Source organism: Gymnogyps californianus, chromosome 3, assembly GCF_018139145.2.
Source record: "Gymnogyps californianus isolate 813 chromosome 3, ASM1813914v2, whole genome shotgun sequence".
Lineage (NCBI taxonomy): Eukaryota > Metazoa > Chordata > Aves > Accipitriformes > Cathartidae > Gymnogyps > Gymnogyps californianus.
The window spans coordinates 67,742,348-67,759,464 of NC_059473.1; the positions used below are offsets into that span (position 1 = coordinate 67,742,348).

At 39.8% G+C, this 17,117-nt stretch overlaps 1 protein-coding gene across 3 annotated transcripts in view; it reads left to right on the forward strand.

Annotated features, from left to right (window-relative positions):
- The window catches only part of PTPRK (protein tyrosine phosphatase receptor type K), a 416,967-nt gene that overhangs the window by 196,445 nt on the left and 203,405 nt on the right, over positions 1–17,117 (forward strand). For all 3 annotated transcript variants that reach the window (XM_050893028.1, XM_050893026.1, XM_050893027.1), the window contains exon 6: positions 12,745–12,919. In XM_050893028.1, the coding sequence (XP_050748985.1) occupies positions 12,745–12,919 (175 nt within the window). The remainder of the gene's footprint in view (positions 1–12,744; positions 12,920–17,117) is intronic.

Consider the following 17,117-nt stretch of genomic DNA (forward strand, 5'->3'; position numbering starts at 1 on the left):
ACTACAGCAATAGGAGCATACCAACAAACCGTGAAGCACCACCTTGAGCTGATCATGGGTCAGAAAGGCCCGATGGAGACAGCCAGCTGGAAATCTTCCCTGTCGCTCACTCCTTGGAGTCAGATAACTCTGACAGATTATCCTTTCTAACTTTCACTCCCCTGAGAAGCCCAGTTAGCAGGCAGAACAACTCAGAAAACATATGTTTTGTCCCTCCATGTACTTCATGGGTGGTTTGTTTGGGGGTTTTTTGTATGTGGATGACAGATGTGGTAATTTTTCACAGTGCGAAAGATAAGGTACCTTTGAGGTTATAACTCTGATTGCTTGTGCTTATGAAGTGCCTTGATATTGTTGAAGATACCTTGCTACTAAAATTATATACTTGAACTTCTGTTCCACTTCTCGTTTTCCCTTAAACAGTGCCAAATTTTCACCAATTTAAAGGTGACCCTTTTTTTTCTTCCTCCCTCATCGTTCCATCCCTCCATGCTACTTGCCCAACAGATGCATGAATCAGCAACTCTACCTCTCTGAATTCTCTTCCTTAGATAACACAGCAAGTTACTGCTGTTGTGCGCAGCTAATAGTGAACTTACTTCTTTTCCTTAACACCCGGGGTGGATATGTATGGGCCTCGTGAGGCTCCGGAGTGTGACTTGGAAAAGGTTCACTTTAACCTTTGACCAAACCGGAGATTCAGGAAGCCCAAATACCCAGAAAGGAAGAACTGGCAGATCAAATCAAATGCCTAAGTAATTGTTTTTGAGAGCCCTGAGCTGAAACATTCCAGGAATGTATTTTTCTCATAACAAGAAAGGCCATTGGAAAAACAAAAAAAAAAAGTGCAAAAATGAAAAATGGAAGAGGAGGGGGAAGAAGACACTTTCCAAGTACACTGTGTTAGAGAAAATAGCTTTTGGTTATGTCCTTATTGAAAGAGAAAAGATATTTCCTTGGGGAAAAAAAAAAAGAAAAAGCAGCAAACAATTTGCTATTAAAGCACATTCTTTGATAAGGAAAGATCTGAGGTGCAATCTGGGACACTAGGGCTTTTTGTATCTGAAATGATCTAAGATCTCATTTGCTTGCATTGAAGTAATAGAGATGTGCAGGCACAGATTTCGTAACAGACTCTACCAGTGCTCTCTGGCTCTCCCAGCCCTCTGTTTCGGAGAAGGGCTGCAGTAAATTCAGCAGCAGGAGGAAAAAAAAAAATAGCAGCCACCTTGCTCCGTGTTCAGAGTCATGCAGTCCCGCAGCTGCTTCAGCCAGGCTCGACCTGAGCTGCCGCAGTCTCAGCTTTGCCCTCCTCGTCCCTCTCTGCACTGACACTGGAGCTTTTGCAGCTTGCCAGTAAGTCAGTTCAGGAAAGTTATCTGGCTGAAAAAGATTTTGGCCCAAATTGGACTTTTGTTGTTGTTGGGGATGGGGAGGACAGTTCATTTTGGCTTTGTTCTTTCTTAATTTTTTTTTTTAATTTTTTACCTTAATTCATGTCTGAATTGCCTATATAAATAGTGCCAGCAGGTGGAAAAAGATGGGGATGTTTGGTTAGAAGCAGGGAAGAGGGAAAGATTATAACGACTGAAGTAAAAGTGGATCTCGGTAGTGTGTCTCGTTGTAGTGTCCTACATAAACTTTAATTTTTTTTTTCAGTTATTGGGAAAAAGCCGTGATCATATAGTAGATGATCTATGTGCATGCACATTTCCATGCTTATGTTTTTCTCAGTGTATATATAATTAAGTGCACATACCTTTGTGTCTCTGAAAATAAAAATGGATAAAAATAGGCACAGCATTTCAATACACTGTTTCCTGTGTGTTTACTGCTGTAATGACAGTCTTTTCATCAACTCCATTTTCTATAAATCTACGTCTGTAAGCATTTCAGACAAATAGGAATTAACATTGAATTGAACTTCTCCTGACTTTCATAGCTGCAGATTCGGCTCTTGTTTGTTTGTTTTAGATTATATCTGGTCTCTTGTCCCCTTTCATACCCCTTCCCTCCCACCCCTGCATTTTGCAGCCCCACTGGACCAAGGTCTGGGACAGTCAGAGCTCTGGCATTGACAGATAAGCAGTAAAGATAACAGAAGTCTTTAAAAGTTGCAGCTGCATTAATACGGAGCAAATATTTGCACAGATAAAGAGATTTAACTGGTTGAACAAGATGATCTGAAACACACCTTTTGTGACAGTGTGTATGGTAGGTGTGGGAGCGGGACAGAAATGCAGCTCTCAAATTTTTTTGTTCTTCACCTTTTCAACCTAATCTACTATCGAATCTATTACGGTTGTGAGCTGAAGGATTCTCTTTATGACCTGCAATTATTAGCAAATTCTGAAAGAGTTTCAAAGTCCTTAGTTTTTGTTTAAAGTGAGCATTGATGTTGTTGCTGAAATACGTTCAGTCTTGGTGTGTATTATCTTTTTTGCCTGTCATCCCCTTCTGAATGTAATGCTGTGGGTTTTTTTCTCTCAGGATTTTCCTCCTCCTCTTAAAATTTCCACTGTAATATGTCACACCCCAACAGCTATAGTTTGGTGCCACTATATACACTGAAGCAGTTGGGTTGTGTGATAAGAGTGCCCAAACCCAAGGTGGTAACCTAGCTTTTCCACCTGTTATGCTTTGGTATGCTCTATCTTATAAGCTTCAGGAGTTAGCAGAAGTTCTTGCTGAAAAATTCTTTCCTGTAGGAGGTGAACATAAGTGTGTGTGTAATCTTAAAAGACTGAATATAGCATGTATAGACATCATAACTGATCAGTTGTTGCCCACGTCTGCTGATTTTCTTTTTTCTAAAGCCTATGAATTGTCTTTCTTTGAAAAGACACTTCAAGAATGAGGATTCTTTCGTTTATTAACATTTGATGCACCTTGCTGCTTTGTGCACATTGATCTGCTGAATTAGTATAAATAGGACCCCCTTTTTATTCTATTTTTTTCTCTGTGAAATGACATGCATTCCAGTGGAGTTACGTCAGTAAATAACCTTGCAAACAAGTCATTTCTGCATGTTAATCCTGTGCTCAGGATGGATACGTGTGAAGTATTAAATGTTCGAAAGAATAGCGCACACAGGGCGTTCTAAACATGAAAATGCAGGAGTGGGGTGGGGATGGTCTGTTTGCCCGTTTGATTTGGAGATTTCTGTGTGGAGAAAGCTTCCACGGTTTTAAGCTTCGTTTCTTTACTAAGACAGTGGAGAGATAGAGTTGACTGAATAGAATAAATAACGTTTGGGTACACAAAGACTCCAGAAAGCGGTGTACGTATTGTCCAGCATTTGTTCTGTGGCTCTAATTGGGATATCAGAGCAATAGGGTTTTTTGCATAATCGGGCTGTGTTTAACGGCTTCCTGAGCTGGGAACAATTGTGGCTCCCAGAAGCCCAATACGATTTTCAGTGTCTTATCGATGTCCGGTTTAACTGGACACTCGCACAGTGTGGAGAATAGAGCTTTTTGCTAGAACATCTGTTAAACCATATGTCTTGGCACCTGGTTCAGATGGCGATAACTGTGGCACTAATGAGTCCATCCATCATTGCTGAGCTTTGCATTAACATAGCATTGGATTAGGGAAAGCGGCTTGTTCTGGCTTTGCAGTCGGATGTGTTTTGCCACGGTCTGCGGTGATACCATTTGCTTTGGCAAATCTGAAATTCAAAGGGGGTACCGCACGCATTTAAAAGTTTAATACGCGCCTGGTAATCCTGTGCAGATTGCCGTCAGAGCGGTGGCGAGCGGGCCAATCTGTCAGCAATAGCTGTGGGTGCTGGCTAACCGCCGCTCCACTTGGGCTGCCAGGGCTGGCAAGGCAGCCCCGCTCTCGCCTGTGGAGAGGCTCGTCAGCGTTAATGCGGTCTGATGCAGCCCCTCTCTCCGCCAGAGGAAAATGTCGTTCCTTGTGGAATAACAGATAATTAAAGCAATTGCCTGAGAGTAATAATTGAAAAAGTGAAATTAAACAGCATTATGGAAAATAAAATGCAAATTGCTGTAAAAACAATGGAGTCGGGCTGACCTCCCAGCGGTACCAACTGTTACTGGAGGATGAACGAGCATCTGCACGGTTGTCTGTTCGGGCTCATACCACTGGCCATATTCCGCTCCCTTTCTTGACGAAACTGCCATAACCCTTAATCCCCTGTTTACCAGCATCTTGGGTTTTGGCGCTGGTTGCCACAGAACATGATTTGATTTTTAGCATTCGTTTTTCTTCTAGATACTGTGTATGAGTGCTCTTTAAGAAGTCTTTGGACTGGGCACATACAGATGGTATCCTGTGATGATGCATTTGGGCAGATCATTGTGCAGGACCAATATAGTATTTCATGAATTTAGACTGGAGAGTGTATATGAGAACCTGTGCTTCTGGCAGGAGGTTGAGGGACACAACATTGACTGTTTTGTGTTGCTTTTTGGAAGGATAGTATTTCCTCTCAGAGGAAAGAAGTTGTGCCACACAATTCCTTTCTTCCCACTCTACCCAGAAGGTGAAGGCATGGATCAGTATTCAGCAGGAGGGTTTGAGTATGGGCCGTGGGCCTTTGGCGTAAACCATTTAGCTGCAGTGAAGTGTTGGGAGGCTTGCTCGTGGTCTCAGAAAAAAACGTATCTATAATAGGAGAGTCACATCAAATTTAACTTTGTTTTACGTAGTTTGCATGTTTTTTCTACTTTGAATTTTTCATAGTTTTCTAATGTAACTTTGCCTTTTGAGATCCCATTGCATTTTGATACAGTTAATTAACTGGTTAAGATACCGTTTCTTTAGTTTGATGATAAAACATTTGCTGTTACAGTGCACCTGCCTATTCACCATTTTCATTACATTTGAAGAATGGTTTTTGTTGGTTTGCACAAATTTTATGACCCCTGAAAATTAAGGGGAGCTGAGTACACTCTGAATGTTAGAGAAGCTTTGTTATTTTGCTTTCTCTTTTGTGGGGCCTAAAGAAAGTTCAGAGAAGGTGCTTTGTTAGCACCCGCAGGGTTTCAGCTGTGGAACTGTGACGGAGATTTTTGGTCCCCTTTTTGGTTTTAGCCAACTGTCAACTTTGATGTTTTTTGGTGTTGAACAGAAATAGGTCAGTCAGGCCTGCTTGCCCTAAGGAGGAGTCGAAGCCATGATGTTGTGTGGAGGCTGCGGGAGGAGAGAGGACCAATCGCTCTGGGTTCACTCTTCTCCCTGGGTGGCAGGAGAGGTGGGTGAACTTCTGAGGAGCCTCCGGGGAAACAGCAGACTTTTTGGATCATCAGCGTCATCTGCCCAAAACAAGTACTACTTTATACAGCAAATTGGGCTGTTTATACCAAACCTTCTTTCCTCAGCTGGTAAAATGCCACTCAAATCTACATCATCTTACCTTTATCTTGATTACTGACAATGGCCAAGCAGCATATAAGTTCTTTTTCTGTTGCACTTGAGGCTTGCATGGAAACTTCACGTCCCTCATTTGTCTCATCATTGGTTGCTTTTACTGACAGAAAAGATGTTTTTGAAAGTGAGAAACAGAATAGGGAAGCATAGAGGACAGGGCTCCTCTTCTGCACTGACTTGTCTATTTTACCTGCACTTTCACCTCATCATATTTATGTTCTGTGATAGACGTTCTGGTTTTCCAAACATTTTTTCAAAGATGTGTGAAAAGCTGCCTTGAAGTGATATATCAAGCTCCTTATAAATGACTTGACTTGTAGTTTGTTCTGTATCACACACTGCTGACTCTGACACGGTTATAAAGAATATTCACCAATGAAAAATACAGTATTCATAACTTGATATTTGAGATTCTCCTTCTAACTTGTTTGTTTCACAAAGGTTTTTTTTTTTCCTGTCTTTTAACTCTGTATTCACCTTTGATGCTATCTATGTCATTTAACCCTGAATGAACCATTCTCCCTCCTCAATTTATCAGCTTCTTGGATAAATATGGGAGTTCTCCCTAGATGCCCGGTCATCTTAGGTTTCAGCAACACGAAATACTGTAATCCTCCTGGTTTTAATTTAATTCTGCCCCAGTTAACTAAGTCCTCCAGCCTGCGTAGCTGCCAGTCATTTAGTTTACACGGCAGCCTTTTGGGGTTGTCGTCCCTGGAGGTCTTCCCTGGGGACGCTGCCGTTCCTGCGGCGGCTGGGCCATCAGGCGCTGGGGAGGCCCTGCCGCTGCCTGCACCTGCGGTGGTGCCGGGGGCAGCTCACTGACCGCCTGTTACACCGGGCGCCGCCTTCTCCTGCTGCTGCGCTGCAGTTTACAGCTAGGCCAGCTGTGGTGGCAGTTTGGTCACTCTGTGTAGTCCTGGTAGTGTTTCTTCAGCCAGCCAGTGGCTTAAACCGATATAAATGAGACACCTGAAATTAAGATGATGTTTATAAAAACATGTATTGTTATAAATTCCGTGACCGTTGAGTCCTGTGAGTCTTGTCTGTTAACGCCTGCGTTGAGGTTGTCTGCTCCTCAGCGGTGTGACATGCGGTAGGTAGCGTAATACCCCAGGCCCTAGTTTCCTCAAATAGCTGCAGGACTTAATGAATGACAGAAGAATAAGAGCAGCTGGTATACTTGGCTGCTTCTAGAAAAGGGTAAAATCGTCTGCTGAGAAGTGTTTGAGGAACTGTCTCGTGTGGTGTTGGTCTTCAGTAGTGGGCTTTTTTGCAACTTTTTTCCTTCATTGTCTTCTCCTAACTAATCAGATTTTTTTGTTTCGAGCTGCAGGATGAATACTGTAGTTCAGCACACACTGCTCAAGGTGATACAAATCTTTAATCACTGTGCCCAGAATTCGTATTTCTGTGAATTATGTTTTTGGTTGGTTTTTTTTTTTAAATTAACAACACTGCATTCAAGAACTATAGTTTTCTGAAAAGCTTCTTTATTTTTTTTTTAAATATAGATTTTTTTTGTGGCATGTGTTAGATTAGGTTCAAAATAAGAGGCTTTAAAATGTCCAGAGAAAACAAGTGTCGTTTTTATTTGTGTAGTGGAACGGCCAGGGACGCTGTAATATGACTTTTGCTATTTTGCCTCTGGTGGATTTTATTATAATAAAATAAATTAGGATTGCCACCTCTGAAGGGCCAGATGGTTCTCAGTTAGATTATTTCATGAGAACCCTTGCTTTCTTCAGTAGGAGGTTCAATGCAACACGAGAGAAATTGAGCTACTTCAAAGTGGACAAATTTGAGTAACAGCAGTGCATGTAACCAAGACATTTAAAGTAATCATGGATTTTTCTGTACTGCAGTGCAGCACACAGGATAAAACTTGGCTTGTCACATTTATTCAAGATCTTCAGTATATGTTTGCATGGGAAAAGCTGTGTTGCTTTTCCTGCTAATAAATGAATGCGTAGTTCATTGGAAAGTAGAATCTTAGTCTGGTTTGCCGTGCATGTAGGGAGACCAGCAAGTTAAAGCAAGTTGTATTAATTTCCTACTAAAAAAAGTTTAACTACATGCTTTCTTTTAAAAATCGATCAAACAAAAGAAATTGCTACTTCACCTTCTTGTATACTAAGAAGAAGATAGGGCTATCTAGGCTTATTATTTAAGCTATAGTTCCAATTCATGTTCAGCTTGAAAAAAATGATGTCTTAGGCTTAAATCATGTATTTGTATATCAAATCGACTGAAAAGAAAATCCCATGTATTCAGTCATTTGCTCTTTTGTGAGTGGGGAAAAATTAAAATTTTATTTATCATTTCTTATGATAAATAGATATCATGCTTTATTATGTTTCTAGTATGTTTAATAAGTTTTAAAGTCCCAAGAATATAGAGACATTTGTGTAAAAGAATAAAATGAAAATAATAATAAAGAATTTTTTTTAAAAGATAGCTTTTTCTCCGTTTGGAAATTGTGTCCTAAATGATGTAAAAGCATATGCTGTGTGTGCTGAAAAGTGCCAGACAGCTATATGTAAGTAAAATTTTAAAAGTGTAGTTATTTGTGTTGTTTATTCCCCTCACGTTGTTTTATTTTTTGAAAACATCTTTTGGCAGAGATTGCGCGTTATTGCTGGCATTCAAACTATCCACATTCGACCCTTTTCCCTCTTGCAAAAAATGACATTTCTCCCTTTACGCAATGAGTAAAACCAGGAACATTTTGGAGCACGTTATTTACAAATTGCCTTTTCCTTGGGGCAGCGAGGGGTAATTCCTTGGGCTGCTGGGGGCATCCTTCCAGCCCTTCTGCTATCCAGTGAAGCTTTGATTGCACCTTCGGGATCCGAGTTGCTTAGACAAACTCTCGGCTTGCGCCCTGCTCCCCGCATGGATCCTACCCTCTCCTCCGCTCCCTGTGGCCACGCAGTGAATCCGATCATGAGCTAATCCGGTTGGTGATGATAATATATGGGGAGAGAGTACGTTTTCCAGGAACGTTTTTTTTATTCTGGGTCAGTTTTCTGCATGAGCATGGGAGTGAAGGCGAGGAGGGGATGAGTGGGGGGCCCACTGAAGTGGGCGCTGCTGCCTGAGTAACGTGTGTGTCACTGCAGCCGAAGTGTTGACATCTTCTAATCTCTGGAGGCATCCCGGCATCCAGCCGAGAGTCTGAGAAAGCAACCAGAGTTGACTGTAATTATTAGCAGTGGAGTGGACCTATTTTAAGGTGTTTACACTAAAAAAGGGATGAGGATGTGTAAGGTTGAGCTGTCCAGGCTGATAAAAATCACTGATATGAAAAAAAAAAAAAAAGAAAATTTAGAGGGAATGTCACCACAGAAATTTATGGTATCTTATTGCTGTTTAAACAAAAAACCACCACACACTGAAAAGTTGAGAGAGAAATGCAGATAAGTTTTAAATTTGTATTAGAAAATTAGAAATGCACCTAAATTCTACCAATTAAATAAGATGTTGGGGTTTAGATGCTTCTCGTTCCATTCAGGTTCTGGAAGATCCACTAAAATTTCATTTCATGTTTATTAAATGCTTGATTTCTTTCATGAGACAGAAAAGGGAAATTTAAGGCTAATTGTTAATTTGCCTATGATTGTTTTTTAAGCTGCGTAGACACTACTGTTGACTTTGTTTAAAATAGAGATGATCTCATTTCATTGCCTGAAAAAAAAATTAATAAAATCATGTTCCTGTCAAATTAAAAATAACCTTGAAGTCATAGAGACTTATTTAAGGTCATAATTTTAAATGCCTGAAATGCCAGAATTAAGGAGGTTTTTCCACATGCTTATATTTCTTTTAATCAAGTGTTTATAGAGCGTAGTTCTTTGTGAAGCCCAGAGTTATTTTCACAAAAGGAGGAGAACTGCCTGGTGGTGACCTCTCCTAAATGAGCAATTCAGGGTTATCAAATCAGACAGCAAGGGACTGGAGGAACCAAGGATCGCACAGGGTACAGCCATTACCTATTAGTATAACTCCACATTAATTTTAAATTGAATTTTTAAAACCTAATTGAGCAGCATTTTCAAGCTCTGTTCAGTGTGAGCAGGACATAAATTGAAACAGTATGTACCAGGAACCCTCTAATAAGCAGAGAGCACTGCTGCCTTTCTTACCTCTTCTTTAAAATCAGTAGTAATGCCCTGACATTAAAAAGAAGAATTTAATTAAGAGATCATGGCAGTGCATCTGAACTCTGACTGGCTAATGGCTTACTGGTGTAAGGGATACACACTGAAATGAATGCAGGGTATTTTCTTTAACATTCATTTTTAAGTGAGAATTCTCTTCTGTTTGAACTTTTTATCATTTTAATGACTGAAAAATATTTTAATGATAAGCTGTACATGCAGGTGGACTTCAAAGATGTAATTGTGCAGTTGGATTCCCAAGAAACAAATCCTAATACAGAGAAATTTGAGCAACTACTCTAAGCCTTGTAAGATAGTGGTAGGAAATCACTGATGTAAATAGAAAAGAAAATCCTAGTTTTTGTTGTTGGAGTAGAACCGTAAAGCTTGTTAAATTTCATTTTGATTAATTGCTCTGAAAGTGCATTAATATTTCATTTTAAGCGGGAGCCCAATTCACTTTGTTTCTCAACATGAAGCGTGCAGGCGAGCTTAAGTAAGCAAGTTCTGAGCTTCCGAGGGTAAATTATTTTACACAGCAAGCTTGGATGTGATTCTCTGCTGCAGACTGAGAGCTTGGCATTCAAATTTAAAGCACTGGACATATTAAAGGGAGTCCTTCATTTTAGAAAACTCGCTAATATTTATTTTTCCCTTCATAGCAGAGCAAGAATGACTACATTACATGGGTTACTTGTCAAGTCTGTTATCGTATAATTTTTAAAAATACACCTTCTGTTTATTATATGCTGCCTGGTCATTTTAAGAATTATATGGCAAGTTTGCGTTTAGTGGGGAAGCTTGACTTCCCTTTGCTGTGGTGTGGCGATGAGAGCCCGTGCTGTGGGAGGGCACAGACAAGCACAAGAGGAAGAAAGTACCATGAGGTTTGTTTATTTTGGTTACTTCAAGGCACTAGATCCAAGTTTTATATTAAGTTATCATTCCAGAGAGTTCAAGCCTTTGGTCAAAACTGGGGGGGGGAAGCAGCTTGAAAATCCTGCTTTTGGATTTAGCTTTTGCTATCAGGAGAAGCCAGCTAACCGGAGGGGGAGGTGCACCTCCCACAAAATAATTTTATTGTTGCTTAAGCAGCACCAAAATAAAGCCTTTAACATCACCCCTTATTTGTGTGATATTGGAATTTAATAATTTCATTGATCCCTGAAGTTCAATAAGGCCTTTCATTCATAGGAGTCTTTGCAAGCATCAGCAAACTTCCTTAATTCTTCTTAATCGGAGGCAGATATTTGCAGAGCTGAGGAGGGAGCCACTGCCTGCCGCAGGGCGACTCGGCTGCACTGCAGTGGATCTAGGTTTCCAAGTGCCCAACCTCTGTTGCTTTTGCCCTGTGAAAGCCCTGTCAGATAGCATCCATGTGATAAGCAGGCTTTTGGTGGTTACGGGATGGTGACTGTTTTAGGGAGAAGCAGTGAGAGTGCCTTTTGGAAGTGTCTCATGCGCCATCTTCTTTTGGAGATCTGGTTTCATTCTTTGCATCTCACTGTACTTTCTGGCCCGGCCCTGCAGGCTGAGCTTACCCCTGGGTAGCGACTCCCTGCCGTTTCTAGAGTAATGGCAAAGAGGGTGGCTGGGGGGTGAAAACCTGGGTGGTGTCCTCATGAAATGAGGAAGAGTCATACCAATAAACCTGCTGTTGATAAAGGTGATGGCGTGGTCTTTGTAGTGGAATACCAGTGACTGAATCTGCCGGGTTGGTATAAATGAACATTTTCACCCAAGGCTTGCAGTGAAGCATGGAATGGGTGCTTCGACTGCTGCAAAAAAGATAGCAGAAGCTAAAATTCATCTGTTTAAACATATTAATAGTTAAAATGAATACTTGTTTCAGTGAGTTTGAAGCAGTGCTGAACCCCCAGCTAATCTACTGCAAAACTGTTTAGAGAGTGACTAACCCATGCTAAGATCACGAAGGGTAGACGTAAAATGAAGTGTTTGAGTATTATGAAGTACAGCCTGTGATAGGAGGCTGGCTAATATACACATGCAGCATTAACTCATCTCCTTTTTCTCCCCTTTGTATTTTGCTACAGGCTTTCAGGTTATTAAATTCTGTGGCTCAGCAGTAGCACTTCTTGTGTTAGACAGAAAGCTCGGAGTTTAAGACCTCAATGAAGTTTCTCATTCCAGGGGTTGATTAGAGCTAAAAATGTCCATGGAGGTCACGTTTTGCTACGTATCAAGCACAGCAGGCGATGCAGTTACAAGAAAATGATGATGTCTTTCTGGGGACTGAGCAAAGCTGAGTGCTCAGAAACTGTATCCTCGTTGAGGAATACCATGTGGTTGATCCATGGGAGAGAGCCGTGACGTCGTTTGTTCGCTTGGTGCATGTTTCTGGGGTTTTTTTCTAATGCTAACTTTTGGTGGAGGGTCTGTTTTATGATTAAAATCAAAATTGAGCATTTAATGTGAATGTTAATAAGGAAAAAGGATCACAAAAGAGCTCAAACTGTTTCTACCTTACTGACCTCTCACCCTGCCCCACAGCTCCAGACAGATTAAATTTTTCAGTGATTTGTGGTAGCTATGATTTTTTCAGAACTCTTCAAGCTCCTTCCTTTAAATGAGATATACATTATTCCTCTTTTAGCAGCTTCCTTCCCTCCCCTTTTTATTTCAACTAGCTTTAGGTAGATAGGTGGTGCTTAGTATAACAAAGGTACAATTTTAGAAGGTATTGAATTTGAACAGATAAAAGGTAGCATTAAAAAGGAAACATTGGCTGGTTGCTGAAAAAGAGCTGTTGAAAACCTGTGAAATCTCTCAGTGCCAGGTTTGTTTAAATATTTCTTACAATACACCCAGTGCATCTGTTATAATTTTATTTGAAGTTGAATGAGTTTTCTTAGGAGTACAACTGCTACTGCTGGGCTCTCCTAGGATGGTTCCAGCTATGAAGCAGTGGCAGTTGAGTATGTCATGGTCATGTTTTGTGGCAGTGCGAAAACCTGATGGTGCTTTTCACCTCCAAACTTGATTCTGAAATGCTTTTGAGTACTGCTTGTCTCTTGATGGGACCTCAGCACTGAGCTCTTCTACCATGGAAGTGCAGCATGGGCTGAATGCATTTGGGATTTTTTTATGTACTCTTTGTATGATGAACATGATAAATGTCTTTTGTATTCTTATGAGATAACTCTGCCTTGGTTACTCTCATTTTCAGAGAAGAAATGGGGAAGATATTCCAGTTGCTCAGACTAAAAATATCAATCACAGAAGATTTGCTGCTACCTTTAAGTTGCAAGAGGTGACAAAAACTGACCAGGATTTATACCGCTGTGTAACTCAATCAGAGAGAGGTTCTGGAGTGTCAAATTTTGCTCAACTTATTGTTCGAGGTAAAGTATTAATTGCTTTCATTTTATCCAGTTAAATGCTCTTAATGCCAGTGCTTTCTACTTACACCTTTTGTTTAGTCTACAGATGCCTTGATCTGAAATGATCATACAAAGATAGCCCTGTGAAGCTTCTGAAATTGTCATAAAATGAAAGATTGGTTTGCAAAACTTCTTACAATTGCTTTCCATAGAATGCATCTGTGTAAAAACCCTGATCCTGCAATGTGTGTAACATGCGTGTATGCTTTTCTGTGGATGCTATTTGTTGAACTTAAGGTGAAAACTGCTTAACTTTTCATAAATGCTTTTACAGGTAAGAGAGATTCCACTGTACTTAGTTAACATTCCCTTTTAAAATCTGTTGCTTTGAGCAGACTGGTAGTACGGCAAATAATACATTGTTCTGTTACCTGGGAGACAGGTATATAAAAATAGTTGTAAACTTTCACCTACCCAAGGACTGAGAGCATTATGGAGATGTTCTGTGATGATTTCCGACCTCTGCGGTAGGAGGAAGAAAAAGAAAAACTTGCTTTTTCCACTTGAAATACTTTTTTTTTGTTGTTGTTGCAATTCATTCAGAAGCCTGCTGGGGTACAACCATAGTTTGTGTGTGGCACTGTTGGGTCGGTGATTTTTTTATTTATGCATTTTATGTTCTGGAAGTATTTAATTTTGACTGGCAAAGGATACGGCTGATTATAGGAGTTCAGTTTTCACTTCCAAAAGTCACTTGCTGTTTGGCCTGGGATGAGCTATTAAGCCTCTCCTTGCCTAATTGTGCCACCTGCAAAATTGCCCATTTAGCTCTTAGTTGTGGTGAGGCTAAATGTTTTTTAACTGGGAAAAAGAGGTGGAGTACAAAATCTGTCTGTGGTGCTGCCGCCTGGTGCAGGGGCTGTTTTGGCCGGGTAAGTGCAGGGGTCAGGCGCACAATGGGCTCTCGCTTGACTCGGTGGTCCAGCAATGGGCTGTTTGGTCAGTCGACATCTGGGAGTCAGCCACTGTCTGGTGCTGGGACAGGGAAAGCAAGTTCGTCCTCAGCTTGTAGAAATAAAAGTAGCATAGGAAATGCTCTAAGATATTTGGTATCTGGCATTTGCTGGCAGAGGTCTTTTCCCTGGGAGACCAGTTGATTGAGGTCAACTAGGTTTTATGCCTTCTATATAACATCAATAAAAATGGGCTTTGCTGACCATATGAGGATTTAGACAGTATGTTAACAGCTTTTTTTTATTCTGTTAGACATACCTTTTGTCTAGCAAAGTGCAAGATGGTCTTCATCCTAATAAAATGAAATTAGCCCTGTTACAGCATGAAAACAGACTTTTTGTTTTGTTGTTAGAAAAGCAGGGCAAATCAATGTATTTATCCAATAAATGAAGTTTTCTATTTTTTCCTAGTATAATAGAGCAATAAAATGGTGTTTAAAGCACTATTTCTCTCAAAAAATAAGGTAACAATATCAAACGTCATAGTACTCTCTTTTTAAATGCAGCATATTGTCCTGCTGAGAAGCTTAGGTCATTTGATAGAGACTACCATCTTTATGGCTTGAAACATAAACTTGATATCTAGTTATATATACAACATCTATATAGGTTTTATATTTTAAGGTTCATTTTACTTTTTTGTGTGCTTTTTGGATTGGCAGCCCAAGAATTTTAACTCTTTATTTTTTAAATATATATATATATGCGTGTGTGTGTATATACACCCATGCGCACATATATATAAAAAAAATTAAAAAAAAAAAAAAAGAAAAGATTAATCTTCTAAAAACATTCTCATCTATTTGACATCATGGTAGAGAACAAAGATTTATGTTTTATAGTACGATTTATTGCTTGCTGTTATATTTGAAAAGCAATATACAGTAATATATTTTCTTGTTTGTCTGGATAACCACTAAATAAATCTTGTTAGCCAAAAAAGCATACCCTTAGGGATCAGCTACCCTGGTGTTAAAACTGTACTGAAAATTAACCATAATGACAGGTCCTATATCTCAGTGGCACTTTAAAGCTGACATCCTGCTACATGGATACAAAAGATGATAATTTTAAAGGAAATTTTTGGGCCACTGATACGAATTGCCTTTAATAAGAGCTGGCATAGTATTGCCCATTGTCAAAGATGACCCACGGGGAAGAGTTTATTAGTGCGTTTCCTTCTAAACTGGAAGTGACAGGGCATGCTTGGGGCCCTTTTGTTGCTGTTTGTAACAAATGAAAATTTCGCTGCAGAATTCTCATGCTGAAGAGTATTGATCTGTGTGTTCTTACAGCCAGAGGAGGGGAAAAAATGATGAAACACAATTTACTTTGTCATGGCTTTAGTATTGCTTCCAGATCATTTTGAGTAATGATAAGGTCTTCAGTTTGTAGAAGCCAAACTTTATTGACAACACTGGTTATTAGAGAGCGAGGGATGAGGAACAGGAGTTGTTGCCCAGTAACTCAAAACCTGGGCGTTTAGGTACATGGCTGAGATCCTTACATATTCCACATCTGTACAGAAATGTGGTACCATAATATAGGTGTAGAGGCATCTGATACTTTTCTGATCGGCAGTCCATAAGTCAGTCTTGGTAATGAAAATTTCCGGTTATATAATGTACATCACGTTGAAGCATCATTACTTCATTTTGAGCTATAACAGAAGAATTACTTTCAGTGGAGCTCTGAACTTTATTACAAATGTAGTTACCTGGGAGGGATGGTATACATTTAAAGACCCTGAAAAGGATAACTCAATTACTCTGATTAATTTTTTGATGAAAAATCAGACTAGGATAGGATTTGTAATTCAATTATGACATTTTACCAAAAGTAGTTCCAGTCAATGCTTTAATGTCTCACCTTTGCTTAGAGCTGGTCTTCAGCTCCCAGCTCAGTGGCTGTGTTGTATTGATTTTTTTACATGGTTTCTATGCCATTGCTGTCATTCTTGGATATGTGTAGAAGGAGCTCTCCCTTTCCCCTTCCTTTTACAGGAAGCTTGGTGCTGTCATTACTGTTAGTTGACTTATCCTCCTGAACAGGTCCATCTGATTAATCATCTATTTCTATTTTCCCTTGGTGGCTGGTAAATTGGCAATTTCTGGGAAGGTAATTTCTTGAAGTCTTCAGGGTTGTCTGCACTGGCACTTGAGGGAGATGCTGGGAGGAACGGTAGCTGTGATATGTAAGTAAGAGTGAACATTACAACACTGATAGTTTCTTTCTTTTTACTTGTTTCTTACTTGATTTTGAGAACAAGTGTATCATGCTTTCAAAGTCTTTCTGCTCCTTTTGCTTCTTAATATGGAATTGTAGAAATTAAGTGCCCAGACATCACCTGTGCCCAAGCTCATGTGTATACTTGATATATACAATTGTGTAGACTTTCCAAGTTATAGCACCAAATGTACTGATCTTCAGTCAGTAAAGAACTTTGCCCTGTAATCAGTTCTTGTACTGTGTCGTTGTTCAGAGCTCTTAAAAAACTACTGGAATATTTGTCTGAAGTTGGCAATATTTATCAGAAAAGTGATCTTGTGCATCAAGAAACGAGGTAGTTTTCATCACGGCAGTTGTGATCAACTTCTTGGTTGACCTGGCATGTTAAAAGTGGCTGTCAGGAGGAGATGAAGCTGATGTTGCGTTCTGATCTGGTTTGTTAGCAAAACTTTGTAAAATAATCCAAATTTAGTTTGTCCCTGTTTGGAATGTCTTACACTCAGGCAGTCCTGCAGGGACCATGAATAAAATCACCATTTTCTTTGGCTGCAGTGTACTTTTTTTAGTACAATAAAATAAGTTTTATTTGAGTCATAAATTATAACAATTTTTAATGTTTTTACTAGGTGAATGTAGTTTTTAACATTTCTTCACCCAACCCAAACAGCTCTTCTGTGGTGGGGTCAAAGCAAGGGGAGGCCTACACCTTGATTTATAGTGAGGTGTCTTCATGTCCCTGGTAAATCCAAGTTAGCAATAGAAAAGAAAGACAGTTTTCCTCCACATGTTTTCCTCTACTGTCTTCTGACTGTTCTTCCAGAAATCACAAGTTCTGGTAAACTGACCTGTTTGTTTGAGTTTATTAATATGAAAAAGGCTATTTTGTTTCTTGTATTTGCTTTGACATGGCAAGCAGTCTCTGCTCTTAAGTCATTAGGTTCAAGTTTTGGTAGGGTTTGTGATGATAGTTGTCTTTG